The sequence below is a fragment of the Megalobrama amblycephala genome, linkage group LG13 (genome assembly GCF_018812025.1).
Source record: "Megalobrama amblycephala isolate DHTTF-2021 linkage group LG13, ASM1881202v1, whole genome shotgun sequence".
Lineage (NCBI taxonomy): Eukaryota > Metazoa > Chordata > Actinopteri > Cypriniformes > Xenocyprididae > Megalobrama > Megalobrama amblycephala.
Window position 1 is genome coordinate 822,000 of NC_063056.1, and position 19,134 is coordinate 841,133.

A 19,134-nucleotide genomic window follows, 5' to 3' on the forward strand; every position below is an offset into this window, starting at 1 on the left:
AGTTTAAAGGGGAATACCTGTGTGTGGGTGTTTTTGTGTGTAGCTTTTTATCAAGAACAGCTCCTCTGCAATCACGTATTCTTACCAACTGACGTTTTGATTAAAAACTTGCATAGCACATGTTTGTATGCTTAAATGTATCTTATTTTTTATTCAAAGGTAATGATTAAGGAATTATGTGTCATTGAGTGAAGAAACGGCTCCAGAACAATGATGACCACAAACACCACAGAAACACTGCTAAATGTCCAACACAAATGAACATCTTTCCCTTTTCTCAGAAATACATAATATACTCACTTCACTTCAACATTTACTCTCCTAAATCAGCAAAACAGACAGTTAGATGAATAACTCTGAATTGAATAAACACCAGCAGCATTTGATCTGTTTCTGACACTTCTCAGTCCTGATGTGTGCTGAGTGTCCAGCAGATGGCGTCAAATCCTCACATTCAAACTCTCACTGTGTTTGTTTGTTTGTGTGTAAACATTTTAATGAACACAAAATATGAATTCAATTAAATGTCTAATAAATGTTGGTTTAAAGCACTTAATTAATGACAATAACCAATTAACAAATTTCTTTATTACGAGCTAATTAAACGATAATAATTGTGTTATTACAGTGAGCTGCAGTGGTGACTGATAAAAGATGTTCTTTAACCTCGATTTCTTCTGTAACTAAAGTGCTCATTATTTGAACGACCTGATTCTGGATCTCATATAGTGCATTACAGGGAATTGTTTTCACGGCATGTTTCAGTTCAGGATCTTTTCTGCGGGTAAACTCAAAGAGGGATAGAAACAGGTCACTACCACCATCCAACAACAAGCTACTGTAAATGTGTCCTGGTGTCCGTTTGCACAGGGAAACTCGATCATGTCACTTATGTGTTTCTACCTTAAATGAATTCGCTAACAGTGATTGTAAATTAAGTTATTACATTGTTAGCTAACTATGATTAAATATGTCTGAAATTACAATTTAGAGTGACTGTTATAAGAGTTGACTGTCCAGATTATGTAATGTTGACATGAATTCTCTGTAAAGCTGCTTTGAAACGATATGTATTGTGAAAGCGCTATTCAAATAATTGTAAAATGAATTATGCTTGAGAGGTAATAGTGATTTTGTTGAAGTTCACTGTTGGCTCTTTCGGTGGTGGACAGGGGTCAGCATGGACACCCTGACTGGCTATTCAGTTATACAGTGTTTAGGACACAACAGAGACTGTAATACATTGTGATGTTTGCTTACAGGATAAAGAATTGAGTTATCTGAGGAAAATACTGCTTGAGTGTATGAAGAAAGACTCTCACAAGAGTTATGCAACACGTGTTTATTGGTGTTTTGTCTGAGTAAGTGACATGTAAAGTGACAGAAGACATTTTGATTTAATAAAGACATTACAAGTTACTGATGGCAGCACAACAGTCTCATTGTTAAAACATACTGCAGCAGCGCCAGTCGACAGCACAGGAACTTTAAAGATATTATAAACACTAAAGTATGATTTCTTTCTGTGAAGCTGCTTTAGGACAATGAGTCAAGCCATAATTATTTGTAAACTTATTTTCAAGATGAAAAGCACTATCCAAATAAATGTGACTTGACTTGAAATGTGAAGCTTTAGCTGGACTGTGTTCTGTTGAGTGTGAGTGGATGGAGATGGACACAGATTGAATTTTGCTTCATGAAAATCACATCATTGCTCTGTAAGTTTTGTGTGGATCTGTCCACACTCATATATATCAAAGATATGTTTTTACTGAAAGCCAAGTATTAATGTATGAATTTGCAAATGTATAAAAGATTTATATATTTTTAAGCTGTTGATTTTTGCATAAGAATCATTAGGAAAATGTATTTTCTAAAATATATTTATAGAAGCACAGAGACTCTTACTTTTTATGTTAGAAAGAGTTTCTAGGTTAGTAAGCACTACAAGTACAATCACAATGAACTTTGTGAAGTCCTGCTTTAGTAATAATTGTAATCAACTTTTTAAACCAACTAACCACAGCGTGTGCAGCAATAATTCCAGCTGCCATCAGTAGTGTAGCACCACAGGTAATCTTTACCATGGTAGCCACAGGGGTGACTAGGCTTGCAGGTTTGGTCAGTCACAGTGGAGTAGCAGCTGTCAGAAGTACAGCACTTGTGTTTTGTGCCATCATCTGTGTAGCACCACCTAGAACCTGAACCATATGTGGCACAGGCGTGGTCGCTGCGGCAGTACTGCCCGTTTTTAGCCTTACTTCTCCACAGCGGAGGACTGCAGTAATCCCAGCCGCCAGAGATGGTGTTACACCAGTAGTAGTCCTGACCGTATTTGCTGCAGGGGTGATCATCCTTGCATCTCTCTCCTTTATACGTGATGAGTGAGTACGGGGGTGAACACGCTATCAGTTCCTGGCCTGAGGAACACCAGTAGATCTGGAGATTTTCTTTGTACAGACAGGGAGTGGAGCAGCAGGGCTTGGTGCTGCTTGAGCAGGGCAAGCCATCAGCCGCAATATTGCGCTTCTTTGGGACTAACTGGCATTCAACAGATTCTTTTCCGTAATTAGTTATAAGACAAGCTCTTTCAGTAGAAACCTGTAGCTCTTCTGCCATAGTGGAATAAGAGCTCGAACTGCTGAAGGTTAATTTTACACTCATGTCAGTCACCTTGACATCCTCTCCATTAGTTCTGACTGTTTGGAGCGCATTAATTGTGTTCTGCACATTTGGGGTCACTGGGAGACTGATTAATTTCTGAAATGCTTTCTTAACCTCCTTTAATTTATTATTGTCTTCAAAACAATCATCCACAAAGATCTTAATATTTGAAAGCATATGAGCTTTGACTACATTGATATGACTGAGCACTCTGTTCAGCGCTGAGACACTTATCAGTTCTACATTACCTCCGGGCAGGTTTTCTCCTATATAGCCGAAGGAAAAAGAGTTTTTATTATTATAATTGTGTTTATAGCAGACAGCCGTCCAGATGTAAGAGGGCACCGTCACCCTTTCTGGCTCTTCAGAGATTTCCTTCTGTGGTATCCGTAGATTTGCATCAGGCACCGTACCCGTGACAATGTAGGCTGTTGCAGAACGATCACTGTTGAGCTTCTCTGTCAGAAAACTTTTTAAAGTGCTCTCCCACTTCTTCCACTGGATACGATTGAAACACGTGTCCATAGGTGCTGCATTGGTCAGTGTAAATGTTGCTGTACGGCTGTTATCAGTGCATGAGAAGCTGTTGGGGTTCAGTTGTCCTCGATCATATCCAGTGTCGCTGTAGTCACTGCTGATGGCTTGATTTCTTTTATAAGTACCTTGATTGTTTTGATTCTCAGGGACCATATAATCAATTGTGGAGTAGGAATCAGAAATCTGCAGAAGAAATATGTTTTTAGCTTAATGTTTTTTTGCTTGTGAGAAAAAGACTTTCATGTTTTTCTAAACAGCACATGAAAAAAGTTTTGTTCTTTCTCTCTGCTTTGTCTTGCAGTGGACAGCTTTACTTTATAAGAACGTTCAATAAAGTACCATCAATCTAATATATTTCATATAATATTTGCAATGACAAAACAGAATGAGGACCAATAATGGACCCTTCGCTATGCCCCGCCCTCCTTAGTTACTGTCAAGCTTTCACACCTAGCAAGTCATTTACAGTGTGTATGCACCGGTGTCAGACATTTCCAAGGAGATAATTAGTCATTTTTGGCGAACAGGTAAAATATCAGCGAGAGCAAGACAAAAGGGACTACAGTATGCATTCGAGGGATATATCCACGACATAATATGCAACCGATTAGAAAATAATTTGATCAAAACTGAAGCTAAAGCTCCCAGCGCAAGCAGCAGCCGCTTCATATGCTGACCATTCAAATGGGAAACACAAATCAAGGAACAGTTTTGTTCATCCACAGCAGGTTAAGTGAAGTTTGTGAAAATAACCTAATAATTATAAATCAAACAGCTTATCCATAAGTCTTGTGGAATAAACACAAGACATGAGTCTGACCACTTTGCAATGATAACATTCTCCCGCTTATATTTTTAGTGCACCAGGCTACTCCATCCTGCCTTTAATCATCTTATTTTACATTCAAATATAGGCATTATGAACAAAGAACCGTCATTATTTCCAAGCAATGATGTGCTGAGTTAGCCTAGCTAGCTAACCTAACTTTACCCGTCAGATTGTCCTACCCGGGCATACTGCACGTGCACACATATTACATCATTGTTGTCATGATAAATAACACACTACTGTACTTGCATTATTATAAGGGTAAGTTAGGGTTGGGTAGGTATAGACATTAATAAAGAACAATCTGATAAGTAGCATTTTTCGCTATTGACTTATACTTGTTCTAATGAATAACGCTATATCATATTGTGCTACCACTACTGCAGGGTAGCACAAATTGTCAGAACACAGGCATTTCTCCCCTTGGGTTTTAGGTTTCGGGATGGGACAAAAAGTCCCCCACCTCGTCCAAACTTGTTTCAGATTAACACAATCCCTACACACAGCGCTTTGACATGTTCCCTCGCTCAAAAGCTCGACAGACCTCCCGCGCCTAGTTACGGTTGTTAAACCACGATTGGCCTGTGACGGTTTTCGGGCGTGGCTTAGCGAAGGGTCATTTGAATTAACTGAACACTACTGTCTTGTTTCTTATGAAATGCAGAGCTTAAATTTTTTGTGACATTGAGTTTTTTTCCAATTATTTGAAGCTGTTTTGAAACAATCTGTATTGTATAAGTGCTATAGAAATAAACGTGACTTGAACTGCTAATGGAAGTCTTTTGTTAGAAATGAAACACATAGTTACCTTTGGCTCTAAGTGCCACTTGTCTGTCCTTCCAGCAGTGTCTGAGCATGAAGGATCCAGTGTGTAGGCGCTGTAGAGGGGAATCCGGTGAGGAACCGAGTACAGAGTAGCGTAGGAACCAGAGTTGTATGGAGTTGATCTCCTAACTCCAGAAGAGGTGATCTCAAACCTCTGACAGATTTTCTTGGCATTTTCATCCATTCCTTGTGGTTCTGTGTCTTTGTAGAAAAACCTGCTACACTTACCAAAGGTCTCGACCACTTCTGCCTGAGCACTGAATGCTCTCAGCACAATACAGGTGAGCAGACCCAGAACAAACATGGTGTGAAGCTGGTCTTGTGTTTGAGAGACAGCAGAAACACAGCTGCCTTAAATACACAGTCAGAGTCAGTGATGTTGTGGAGGTGTGACTGAAATTAACAAATGAGAAGAAATATGAAAGAATATGATGGGGTCTTTACTTCACCATGCTTAGGGTTATTTTAGAGCATGAACAAAAGCACTGATTTGCTCAGAAATATACACTACATGCACAGTTTGTGATTTTCACTTCAGTTTTCTAATACCTGTCTAACACAAACATCTCTGTGTTTCTTGGTAACACTCAACTCAAGAATCTTTGGATTCTTCTTTTTTTGTGGTGGAGAAAACTAAATGTCTCCAACACTTGGGCCTCCAATAAGTGTGTCTAAATCGAGTCTGAATGCAACACGAGGGAAAATAAAATAAGATTGCAGTCTAAATAAATAAACTCATGACTTTTGAGTAACAAGCTGAAGTAATCAAGGAATCCAGATTTGCTTTTACCTAGAAACATAAGGGTTTACTGAATTATAAATATGAAGAACCAATCATATTATAGAAAAATCATTCAGTCAATCAAGTCACCTTTGCCATGCTCCTATTCTATATAATCTGTTGTATTCTTTTGCTGGTGGGATTCTCTCTGAAATTGGTGATTAAAGCATGTTCAAACGTATTGTCTGGAGACTGTCTGGTTAGAGGAACACTAGAGACCTTATTCCCACGCGATAGTGTGCTGTTCTCTCTACATGTTTACTTTCTGAGCGTGAATATAGATAAACACAAGACAAACTCTGTTCAAGAGCCAGAATATGTGTGTCTTACTCCTTTAATGATTCAACATGCAGTGAAGTTTAAAGGGCACCTATTATGCAAAATTCACTTTTACATGCTGTTTGACCATAAATGTGTGTTGGCAGTGTGTGAGCAAAACCACCCTAGAATGAGAAAAATCCACCCAGTGGTTTTTTTTACAATCTCAATCATTCATAAGCACTGTCTCAGAACGCCCTGTTCTAAGATTGCTCTCACTGTGACGTAGAATTGCGCTAAGCCCCACCCACGTGGTTTGATTGACAATCTGGTTTTGGCATAGACCCCGCCGTCAGTGATCTGTCAACCATCCTCCATTGTTTCAACAACAGCCGGTAATGTCTCCTAAGAAACATAAGTGTTCTGTTGTGGGATGTAATAATGAACATAGTAGTTTTCACTTACTTCCGACATCAGAGCCACTGAAAACGCAGTGGATGGATTTTATTTACGAAGGAAAGGCGCCACTCAAAATTCCAAAATACGTTTATGTTTGCGCGAATCATTTTTTGACTGACTGTTTTGAGAACGAGGGTCAATTCAAAGCAGGTCTTGCTTCAAAGTTAATTTGTATTTAATGTTTTTTGAGCAAATAGTCATTTCAGTCGATGTCAGCCAATTCAATAACAAATGCGTCTAAAGTTGTTGTCGTCGTCGTAGAATGTCTGTGTATATCATTTAAACCTTGTTTGTATAGTGTGTATCTAATGTACTTAGCAAACGTTATCACAGTATTTGTGTTTGTAGTTTCAAAAAATTGCGCGAACGTTATCACAGTGTGTGTGTGTGTGTGTGTGTGTGTGTGTTGCACATCCATAATTGCAAAAGGGGCGTGATTAAAACTCTATAAGTACATAAATGTATCAAATAACCATTCAGAGACGTCCTGCTCCATTCTCAATTGTGTTTCTTCTGCCGGAGTCTCTTCATCATCTGGGTCTGATTCCGGTTCAAACATGTACGGCTGAATGCCATACAAAACAGCGGGTCTCTCACTCTCAGCCATTCTGCTTCTACCGACTGTTTACGCCCTCATCCAAAGGCAGGGCGGGGATATGCAGCTCATTTATATTTAAGGTGGTACACACCAAAACAGCTCTTTTTAAAACAGGCCCCAAAAATGACATTTTCAAATGGTTATAATAAATTAACTGTGGGGTATTTTGTGCTGAAACTTCACAAATACATTCTGGGGACACCCAAGACCAATATTACATCTTGTAAAAAGGGGCATAATAGGTGCCCTTTAACATAGGATGCGTGTATTCTTGGGTGAATTATACCTCATAAATACAGTAAACCGAGGCTTGGAAAAAGCTAACTCTATATCTCACATCATATCGTATACATCAACAATACATATTGTCGCATTTATATATTCTTGACAGGATGGAAAACCTGGTCAGGCTTAAATGGTCCAGGTCATGCTTAAAAGAAGGAGGTTATTATGTGAGAAACGGTGACCATAAATCTGACATTCATGACATGTGGAGTCTCTTAAGGTTTAACTCTTGGACTGCTCTTGTTCAAAGAACCAAATTGCATATCACAGCTATGCAGATGCCACCCAGATTTACCTAGCCCTATCACCTAACGACTACAGCCCCATTCACTCCCTGTGCCAATGCATTGATGACATTAAAAACTGAATGTGCCTAAACTTCCTTCAGTTAAATAAAGACAGAACTGAAGTCATTGCGTTTGGAAACAAAGATAAAGTTCTCAAAGTGAACATGTACCTTCACTCTAGGGGTCGATCAACTAAAAATCAGGTCAGGAATCTTGGTGTGATTCTGGAGTCAGACCTGAGTTTCGGTAGCCATGTAAAGACAATAAGCATATTATTATCTCAAAAATATTGCAAGATTTAAAATCCAATACAATGAATAATATCCGATATTATTTCCATCAGTCAATCTAGTGATGTATTATAATTGAAATAAAACCATGTCTATAAATCCCCTGTGATCACATCTGAATTCTGTGAATCATCTCTTGAGCTCTAATCATCACATTCATACTAATATCACCTGTTCATATTGATTTAAATGATGAATTACCTGGAGTCTCTGTGTGTCTGTGTGAAATTCAGAGATGAAATCTTCTGCTAAAGTCTTCAACTGAAGTCTGAAACTCACTGGACTTCTGTAGTGATATTTATACTAAGAAAAAAAATGCCCTTTACCCTCATGGAACCAGACTCTGCTGGCCCCCAAGATGAGTTTTGAGGTCAGCACATTACAGCATCGCAGCATTGTAAGTTTACTGTCATTCATGTTTGTGCCAAAAACAAACAAACAAAGTTTTGTGGTTTGAAACTGCAAACACCTGGTCTTTTTTGTGGCAAAGAAGTGAAAGAAAGCAACCAATATAAGTGAAATTAAAACAGATTTTAGTTATAGAAGATTTAAGGGTTAGTTCACCCAAAAAAATACAATTCTGTCATTTACTCACCCTGTCATTAATCATATTGCATATAACATAAAAACATTGGTCATGTGTGATGGTCAATGTTTATACAGTGGGCTTCAGAAATATTGGCACCCTTGGTAAAATATAAACTGACTATTAAAAATAGTTTTTGCCTCTTCTTCTCTTTGTATTTCTTTCAAAATATTCACAAAAATCTAAAATAATAGCCATGTTATTCAAAACAATATTGATTTTGTGTTAATTAAGGGTGTGACAATTTACTGGTATTGGGAATAAATGTAATGTTTAAAATGAATTGTATATGAGAAATAAATAATCTAGCGCCAGTACCTAGTTGACATCACAAAGTACAATAGGTGGCGGTAGTGCACCTTAAATTCTGCCAATCTGTCATAAAGCAGAAGACGTGGCACACGCAGCTACTGACGTGCAAAATCAGCCCTGCGTTCCATTCGGAAGGGCTATGCCCTAATCCCTACAAAGGATTTACCCTTTAGAGTGAGAGCTTCGAATGGATGAAGGGTGTTGGGGTCAAAAAAACTCTTCTTTTGGAACGCACTTCTGTGTCATCTTAATGGGACAATCAAGGAAGAGTAGATTGTGAAAACTGTGCCTTTTGTTTAACATTAGTTTATTTATTTATTTATTTTAGGTTTATCGCACCATATTGTATATTGTATCTATGAATTTTAAACATTTGAATGGACTGATAAAAGAAGCTGTAAAGTATTTTTTTGAAGCACAATGTTCTTTTTGAGCATATTGTAATAATATAATGGCAGTTATTTAGTAAAGCGTGGGGCTGACCGGAGCTATACTATACTAGTATACTTGTACTATGCTAAATACTAGTACAAGCACTCACATCCCATGCATCACATGACTATGAGTGTATCTATAGGCATAATAAAACAGTAGGAGGCAGTACTGTCTTTTCTCCACTTTTCTCCCCCACAATAAAATCCAACAAATGTCCTGGCCACGCTTCAGCCTCCCTGGTGTTCTTCCCTCAGCGCCAGGCTCAGCCCTGAGTCCGTCATTGTCGGTTTCAGCGCTGAGGGTGGATTCTGTGAGCCTCTCTGGCTCCCACCATTTTCTTGTTCTGGGGCCAGAGGGTTGTACGGTGCCAACCGATCCTTATATAGCACCACCCGTCGACCCCGTCCAGGCATTCGGTCCTGGAAAACCACCTCAAAAATTTTGTCCAGAATCTCTCCAGGTCCCTGCCAATGATGAGTCAGTTTGGGTGACAACCCCCGCTTCCTCTGGGGCAGAACACCCACATTCTACCTCCTGGCCCAAGGGTAGGCCCGTGAGCCTGAGTGTCATATGTCCGCTTCTGGCAGGCTCCAGCATCCACTAGAGCATCCCTGGCCAGTTGATGGACCATGCTCAGGCGCTCCTTCAATCGCCTGAGGTACTCCAGTTCTAGCCCACCAGCAATCTCTGGCTCAGGGGGTGCGGAGCTCCCTCCCTAACATCAGTGCCACCGGTGTGCACTGGCTCGACTCTTGCACTAGTGTCCTATACGCCCACAGGACCAGAGGCAGATGCTGGTCCCAGTCTCTCTGGTGCTGACTGGTCAAGATGGCAAGTTGGGTTGCCAGGGTGCGATTGAACTGCTCAACCAGTCCATCGCTTTGAGGGTGGAGGGGAGTGGTTCTTGTCTTGTTCACCCCCAATTGCTGGCACACATCACTGAACAATCGGCTCTCAAAGTTCCGCCCCTGGTCACTATGAAGTTCCTCCGGCACTCCAAACCGGGCGAACATTTCGTCCACTAGGCACTGCACAGATGTGGAAGCACTTTGATCTGGCACCCCATACGCCTCTGGCCACTTCGTAAAATAGTCCATTGCGACCAGGACAAAACGGTTGCCAGCCTCTGTGATGGGGAACGGACCCAAAATGTCCACCCCAATCCTCTCCATGGGCGCCCCGACTAGGTACTGCTGCAATGGTGCATGAGAGCGTTGGCTGGGTCCCTTCTGCGCTGTTCAAACATCACAGCAGTGAACATGCAGCTCTGTAGATCCAGGCCAGTAGAACCGCTGCCACAGCCGCCGTACTGTCTCGGAGTTTCTGAAGTGGCCGGCTCCAGGTGCCCCATGAACCCAGTGGAGAACTTCCGGCTGCAAAGCTTAGGGAACCAGGAGTTGCAGACGGTCGATTACCCCGCCAGGGGCCTGCCACCGCCGGTAGATCACGCCATCGTGGAGCTCCAGGCTGCCCCACTGAGAATAAAGCGTCTTGATCTCGGGCCCCTGGGAAGACACGGCTGGCCAGTCTGAACGTGCTTAAGCCTCCAGCCAGCCCCTCACCTTCGCCAGCACTCGATTGTTCGCCTGCTGTTGCCTCAACTGCTCTGTGGTAAATGGCTCCCCATCTCCACTGCTATCAACTGACCTTACTGCCGCCGACGAGAGCCCCATACCTCTTTATTCCTGAAGACTGCAGTACTGACATTCGTCAGCTAAGCATGGATGTCTGGAGAGGGCATCAGCGTTATTATCCCCCCTCTAGGAGAGTACAGCCCCAACCCCCATGTTACTGGCATCAGTGTCCACAAGGAATGGTTGGTTGGGGTCAGGGTAGGCCAGGACAGGAGCATTGATGAGAGCGGCTTTTAGATGCTGGAAGGCCACTGCACAATCCTCAGACCACTCAAACCGCCGGCCCTTGTTTGTCAACTGATGTAAGGGGCTGGCGATGATTGCAAAGTTTCTGACAAATCTCCTGTAATAGGAGGCCAGGTCCAAGAAGCTCCGCAGCTCAGTGATGTTGGTTGGTGCGGGCCAGTCCCTCACCGCAGCCACCTTTGTTGGGTCGGTAGACACCCCGCTCTCGCTAACCACGTGCCCCAGGAACTGTGTCTGGCAGGTGAGCAGGTTACACTTGGCTGGGTTCAACCGCAACCCGGCGCTACGAATGGTTGTCAGAATCTCTCGTAAGTTATGAACAGCCTGGTCAAAGTCTCTGGCATGGACCAACAGATCATCCAAATAAACCACACAGCTGGTGCGGGGAATGTCTTTAAGGATCCTCTCCTTCAACCTCTCAAAGGTGGCCGGGGCATTACACAGTCCAAGGGGCATCACTTTAAACTGCCACATTCCTTGACCTATGGTAAACGCAGTTTTAGGCCGGGCCTCTGTCACTAGCTCTACCTGCCAATACCCGCTGCGCAAAATAGCTGAACCAACAGGATCCAACTACATAATCCAATGCATCATCAATGCGCGGCAGCGTGTATGAGTCCTTGCAGGTGACCACATTTAATCGCTGAAAGTCCACATAAGGGCACCACCTGTTTCATGAATCAGAGGATCAGGCTTGCGTGATAAGAGAGCTGCCAGCTGATCATTTCCCCAGTATGTCGCTAAAAACACTCTATACATCCCAATGTGCATTTTATCCACCCTAAATAGCACTGAATATTACTAATGTCACATAGACTAATTTAGGATGGATAGTATGCACACGTTGAGACATAGGCACTGTCTTTACAGCACATGGAGCGTGATAATGCACAGCCGCACCAAACAGACATGAAGAATATAACCAGTTTAACTGCCATCACTTTGAATTATTTATTAAATTTAGCTCTTAATGAGAGCTCGGTAGTCTCACCAATAATTCACAGAGAATGTTTAAACATTTTCATGACATTTAATTCGTAAAAAGACTTTGATTCCCAAGCTGGTTTTGATCGAGGCTATCTATCACTGTAACCGGAAAAACTTTTACACTGCGTGGATCATTACGGAAGCCAAAAACGGTACGGAAGTGTGAAAAAGGTCTATAAGACAGAGGAGAGTCTCACCAATGTGGAAGCCACTATACAATTATTTTGCTAGTCACAAACACAAATGTTATAGATGTGTTTTATTATATTTGCATCCCTCTGTGCTTTATGTCCAAAAGTGTGCTCATTCGAGAAAAAAAAAAAAAACGTATACATTATTGTATGTTTACTTTTGATGTTCTTTTGATGTTCCAGGAAATCCCTAGTATGGACAAAGACATCCAGCTATCGCTGCAGATGAATAAAATGCAGATAGAGACGTACAGACTGATTAAACATGAAGAAAATTAACACACCATTGTGACAGTATGTCGTTTATCTGTGGTCTTCAAGTACTCTTGGTTAATTTGATAAAGAAAATATATATTTATAATGCAATGCTACTCAACATAGCCTTTATCACTGTATTGAATACTATAAAATAATATAATTTCCACCTCTAAGAAGCCACATCGGTTAACAGAAGGAAGTTATTTCAATCACTAGACTGAAGCTATAATACGGTTTTGGAGTAAAATATGCTGTTATTCTCATAAACTGTATTTTGACGGTGTGCTAAGCTAAAGACGGTTAGCAATTTTTTTTTTGACATGATCTTAAAAAAGTTCCATAAATCTGCTATCAAGCTGCCAAATGTTTTCTTTCAAATAATCAATGTTTGAAGTCTGTGTAAAAACTATGTATTTTAATTTGGGTTCCAAACAAGTTAACAGGTTAAGATATTAGTTGTTTTGTTAAAGCTTGTTTATTATACTGTTACTTGACAGGGGTTTGTTTAAGGTTTCTACTGATATTGCGATATATCATTACTGTTAATTCTTTTGGCCATGTAGTGTGAAAAATCTGATAAGGTGACAGCCGTGACCTTAAACAGCAATCTCATGTTTGCCAGACATTACTGGAACTTTCAGAGGGATGGGTTTGATCGTCAGATGAGACCAAAATAAAGCTTTGTGGAAAAACATCAGGGTGAACAAACCCTTTGAGTAAACCGTAAAATCTCCTTTCGTTTCTAACGTGGACATTATACATTCCCTTCTATGGAGATGCTCTTTGACAGAGTTTGTTTTGCTGTTAATATGTAGCTCATTTTCTGCTTATTATTAATCTTGTTATCTGTGTCAAAATGCAGGGCTTCATTTCCCAAAAGCATTGTGAGCCCAAGTTGATCGGGAAGACCATTACGATCAACTAAACTCACAATGCTTTTGGGAAACACATTCCAGAGCAATGGCCATGATTGGATATTTTAAAGGGGCAGGTTGTGAAACCAAGAGAAAGGAGACGAGATCACTGTGATGAGTATATTATAGGACAGAGGGGATAATGAATGATGATTTGCAACTTGAAATGAAATGATATATATCAAATGCACAGTAAATAATTCTTAGTAAGATAAAAATTCTGAGTGAACGACTTCATTTCCTACGTTCGTTCACTACTTTATGCCCACAATTCTCTCTGATTGCATTGATGAAATTAAAAATTGGATGTGCCTAAACCTCCTTCAGTTAAACAAAGACAAAACTGAAGTCTTTGCGTTTGGAAACAAACATGAAGTTCTCAAAGTGAACATGTAGCTTCACTCTAGGGGTCAAACAACTAAAAATCAAGTCAGGAATCTTGGTGTGATTCTGGAGTCAGACCTCAGTTTCAGTAGCCATGTAAAGACAATAACTAAATCAGCATATTATCATTCCTGCCGCCATTGAGACTCAAACCTGCGACCTTCAGGTCAGAAGTCAGATTCTAACCAGTAGGCCACAACTGCCCCCAGCAAGGCGATATGCTATGCTAACTTGAGTCTAATATCAAGAAACACATTTAGTCCATGTTAATGTCTTCTAATCAGAGAGTTTTCTTGGTCATTAACATTTGACAGTGACAGTGAATAACTGGATTTGCACTCATCTTGTCGTTCAAGCTGCTGCCATCAAACTATCACTGTAATGTAAAAAGCCACTGATGCTTCCACTTGCATTGGCCTGTAACAGGTTTTGATAAATCTTCTAGGGTTCACTCAGTTGTATCACCTATTGCTTGATATGGGAAATGCATTCAGAGAATAAATGAATGCCCTACAGAAAACAACTACAACAACCACCACCAGAGGGCAGATATCCAGAAGCAGAGGTAGAAAGATTTATCCCATCTAAAAATATGTTCTGAATTAAACGTGCACTAAATTTAAATAAAAACATTACTGTAAACATTAGCAGTACTCAGTACTTGAAGCTTGCATATTGACAATATATAGCTTATATTAGGGTTGGATACTTTTGGCTATGTTATGATACAATACATACAGATCGTCATAAGGCATCACAATATCATAAAGTGTAATGCAAAGTTAGATTGTGTGGTGCCAGAGGAAGAGATACATGTGAGACAGGAGCTGGGTTTAATAAAATGACTCAAGCGCCGTCACACTAATCTGCATACATGGGGACTGAGTGAGGAAAAGTATCCAAATAAACATTCAACTCAAATCACAAACAAATATAAAAACTAATGTTGGTAGAGTGGTTATCTCTACTACACACATCCGCAGTTGTCATTCTACCACAAATTACCGTAAACTCTCTAAGTGACCGCTACAAAAGCACCATGACCTACATGTCCAGGCCAGTTTTCATGATAGCTGCTGGTGTGCAAAAATCCTTTCTAGTACTGGCCCATGTCAAGCACTGAAGGGATACATCTCACTCAACACATGGGTAGAGCTATTCACAGTCATTATCACACATTTCTCACAGAAAAAAACTCTTTTTCATTATGATATCCTCTCATTTTGCACCCTAGGCAGTGTCTGTGCTCCTCTTGTAGGCAGAGTACGGTATATGAGCGGAGTGGATTTCCCTCCGTTCTAAAAGCTTGTTGTAAGCAGTCAGTTGTCCACATGCACTCCAGGGCAGAGGTCATGATCCTGTGCAGTGACAATGTTTGCAGTGCCAACAAATGCTGTTATACTTTAAGAGACAGTGGGACAAACAAAGAAAAAGGGCACCAGATTAGTATATAATCTAGACACATGATTTGTTAAAAAACACGGGGGAGGACATTTGAATGAGCTACAACCACAGAAAATAATGGCTTGAACCAAATTCAAGTTAAAATTCAACTGACTCTTGCATGGATTCTGCCTTCATNTGACATCCTTTTACATTCACAATAAGCTGATTAACATGGTTTCATCCATTCGATGGCTTTTGTGTGTGGCACTTGGCCTTACATATGACACGCTGTTGGGAGCTGTTGGCACTGCCATGAAAGAGATGACAAAATATGACAAAATAGGAGAGATCCAAAAAGACACATTTGAGACTGGTAATAATAGGTGGAAATTGCAATGCATCTCGGTTGCTCGCTTATAACTGGCTAATCCAAAAACACATCTTATTACGAGGTGGAAACAGGGTCATAGATGCATTATGTGTCATTATCACCAACACTCCACACCGGGCTATTGGCTCACCATATTGGACTTCACTTCCCATAATCCCTTGTCCTGGACTCATTACTCTCATTGCACTCAGCTGTTATCACTCATGTTATTAGAGTCTGTCTACTTATACCTGGTTGTTTTAGTCATTGTCATCAAGGTTTAAGTTATTGTTACATGCATGTCTGAGCACTTTTGTTGGTTTTGTTTTCTTGTTCATGTGTGGACTGTTTCATAGTTTTTGATGTTGATTTTGGATATCCCTAAATAAAGCTGCACTTGGATCTACCTCAAGTCTCAGAGCACCGTGACATTATGATATATTAAAATTCTAAATTAAACATGAATAAAGCAATTTGAATAAAATATCATCAAATAGAATGTTTTATAGTGCTTCTTACAAACTTGAAAATCTCTGCTTTAGACTAAATGTTGACGAAACAGAACACTAATACCTCACAGAATGTTAAAGGAACCTCAGAAGTGCCTGATCTGGAACGCTCTGTTGTTTGTGTTTTTGTTTTTTCATTCTCCTCACATGAAGCACATACATTTAAACTCACCATGAAATCAAAATGGACAATTCTTATTTAAGTGTTTAGTGAAATTGGCGCTGTTTATTATGAATAAATCATCACCCTCCCCTATGCAACAACATCTCTTCTCTGATGAAGTGTCGGCCAATTATTCATTAACTTCAGCAAACTGTCACTCACATGAGATCACAGAAATTAGCAAATGACAATGATCTAATCAATTCCCAATCAAGTCCTGCCCTGCATTTTTTCCCGTTCAAGCCATTTCACTCATATTTGTCACAGAGAAAATGATCTCATTTTCCTATTTTTTTTTTTGCAGACTTTAAAAGGTTTGATATTAGCATGTTGCCAACACAAGGTCATGATTAATTACATTTAATTAGTTAATGTACTTCTGTATTTGAAAGCGTTCTTTCTTCAAATTTGGCTGATATGATGTATGATAGGAAGAATAAGATGTTGAAATCATTATAAAATGCCGTCTAGGTAGATCACCAGGTTTGGGACAATTTCCTGCTCCATTCAACTTTTGTATTTGTTATTATTATTCAGATATCTATTATTTTTATATATTGTGCCTATTGCAATTTTAGTGTCCAAGGAAGTTTCAGAGTGGATTTTTCTGAGGTTGAGATACTGTAAGGCTGCTTCCTGTTACCTTCGTTATCGTCGACTACAGCGATCATGAAACTTCCTATTGCAGCCTAGGTGCTTGTAGCTCATAAAGCCGGCGTAGAACAGCGATTGAAACGATTGAAAACTTTTTGAAAGACTTCAGCATTTGTTCTGCACACTTACCTAAACACTCTGTGGGGCTGCGGTGGTAACTGGGGTCCTATTTCAGCCGCAGCGTGAAGCCACTGAGTTCCTCAGCTGTAAAATGAAAGCAGCGGAGCACAGTGAGAAAATGTATTAGCCTCGCTGTGATAAGGAGAGCCCTTAGCGAGTGACGCACGCCTTCAATGGGGAAAATAACCACTGGACAAATTGTTTTTGCTACATTAAGTACCTGTTACTTTATTTCACAGATGGAAAAAAATAATGCAGGCTCTGGGGTTTGGAACCAGCATAGCATAGAGAATTGCATGAATGTAGATTCCTATAAATATCCATGAAGTCTTTATATGGAAAGTGATTTTCTTAAGAACTTTTGAGCTCAAAGAAAGTCAGGCAATCGACTAATAAAATATACAATGATAGATGACAAAGTGCCCAGCGGGCAGTCGATAGGCTACTGAGGGAAATCACGCTGAATATCTGTTAATAAAAATAAAATAAAAAGGAGGGAATATTTTCACTCAGCGGGTGGAGCAGGGATTTTTCAATTAATGACTGCGCCACCACAGCAGAGCCGCGCAAATTAAATGAGTGTGTCAGATCTGCAGTGATTTATACATCTGGACTGATCTAACAGGCTGGCGGAGCAGCTATGACACCATGACAAGCCAACAATGGATATGAAAAATGAGCTAATACCACAGAGCTAAATCAGAGATTTTCAAAGGCCGACACAGCCTAGCTGAGAAAAATCCACAAGTACTTAAAAGTATAAGAAGACAACGTGGTATAAATGCCCTCGATCGCAGGGGACGTACGGTTGAGGGTTTCTATGAAGTGAACATTGTCAGGTATCTCCATCTAAACCAGATATTAAACATCTCTCTGGACGACCGTGAGGCGTTTATGTAATTATGGACGCAAGCCTGTAGTATGAATCTACTTAACACAGAGCTGCTCGTCGGAGGTTAGCACAGAGACAACCGTGAAGACAACCGCTCTTTTTTTTGTGATGTTTCTCTTACTTAGGCTCTGATGAAAAATAGTTTGCTTTTTTTGCACTCAGCAGATTTAGAGGAACCAATTACTGCTCTGCTGATGTGAGTGCAGCCCTCAGGTCCCGCCAACAAATGACGGAGTGCGTTAAAGCGGTTTTTATGTATTAGAGGGGTTTCAATTTCAGTTTTTCATCAAATCCCATCTATTCTTTTAGCCTGTGGTTTCAGAAGCAAAAATAATCTAGTGATTTGTGGAAAAGAGAGCAACATTAGAGAATATGAAAGGGCCATCTTCACACAACATTAGGTCACGATTAGATCTATCCACAGCGAAGGGTTAAAGTTGATTGTTGTTGTTGTTGATTGAGTCGTATTTTACCCGGACACATCTTCTCATCTCAGTCCTCCTGTACAGCCACAAAACACCAGGGATGGAGAAACTACAAACACTCATTCTATGGAGCAGGAGAACGTAAAATTAGACACAAATGATGGGCAATAAACTTGTTATAATAATAACATGTACGGATGTGGCATATGATCATAAACTCAAATTACATTTCTTTTGACAAAAGAAGCTATATTATGAATATTTTACTATATATCAACCTGAAGAGTGCTGGATCTAAACCATTGCAAAGAAAGTTTTTTTTTGTTTTTTAATGTTGGAAATAGAAACTTTTCCTCATAGTTCCTCGTATATCCTTTTGATGAATAATTATAGCACTTTATTTTGATAGTTAGACATTCTACTAACTATAATAACTTTGCAACTGAATGTTAACTTATTCTACTAACCATGAACTAACAGTCTACTACTACTCTAATGGGAGTTAGTTGACATGTAGTTTCAAATTAATGAGAGTTAGCTGACATGTAGTTGCAAAGTTACTTATAGTTAGTAGAATGCCTAATGTGGACTATCAAAATAAAGTGTAATGATATATTTATATATTTATTTATTTATTTATTTATTTATTTATTTTACTTCAAGCGTTTGAACAAGTACAGTGTTAAAGAGTGTTTTTTTTTTCTTGAACAGCTGCGTTCAGGCCTTACAAAACACATCAGCTGACAGAGAGAGAGGAAAAGACAGGCAGACAGCAGAGGAACACAAGAGCAAACCTGACAGCGAACTATAAGCACTTGAGCTGCAGAGAGAGGCAGTCAGGCAGCCAGTGGCCGC

General features: G+C 40.0%; 1 protein-coding gene across 2 annotated transcripts; it reads right to left on the reverse strand.

The window, feature by feature from the left end:
* Positions 1-1,327: 1,327 nt before the first annotated feature.
* Positions 1,328-8,077, reverse strand: LOC125243291. Of its 2 annotated transcripts, none has more exons than XM_048152812.1 (3): positions 8,015-8,077; positions 4,839-5,248; positions 1,328-3,384 (listed from the first exon to the last, which is right to left on the reverse strand). In XM_048152812.1, exons 2-3 carry the CDS (start codon positions 5,157-5,159, stop codon positions 2,017-2,019), a joined length of 1,689 nt encoding a protein of 562 aa, XP_048008769.1. In that variant the 5' UTR covers positions 5,160-5,248; positions 8,015-8,077; the 3' UTR covers positions 1,328-2,016. The 2 variants fall into 2 exon arrangements, with proteins under 2 accessions (XP_048008769.1, XP_048008770.1); XM_048152813.1 differs by lacking the exon at positions 8,015-8,077 and adding an exon at positions 7,694-7,753.
* Positions 8,078-19,134: the final 11,057 nt, after the last annotated feature.

What these genes read in the sequence shown, in the direction of transcription:
- LOC125243291 (XM_048152812.1), bottom strand. Translation starts at nt 5,159, where the DNA reads ATGTTTGTTCTGGGTCTGCTCACCTGTATTGTGCTGAGAGCATTCAGT. An exon ending in AGTGGCACTTAGAGCCAAAG is followed by an intron (nt 3,385 to 4,838) that starts GTAACTATGTGT and finishes TTTCTTCTGCAG; the next exon opens with ATTTCTGATTCCTACTCCAC.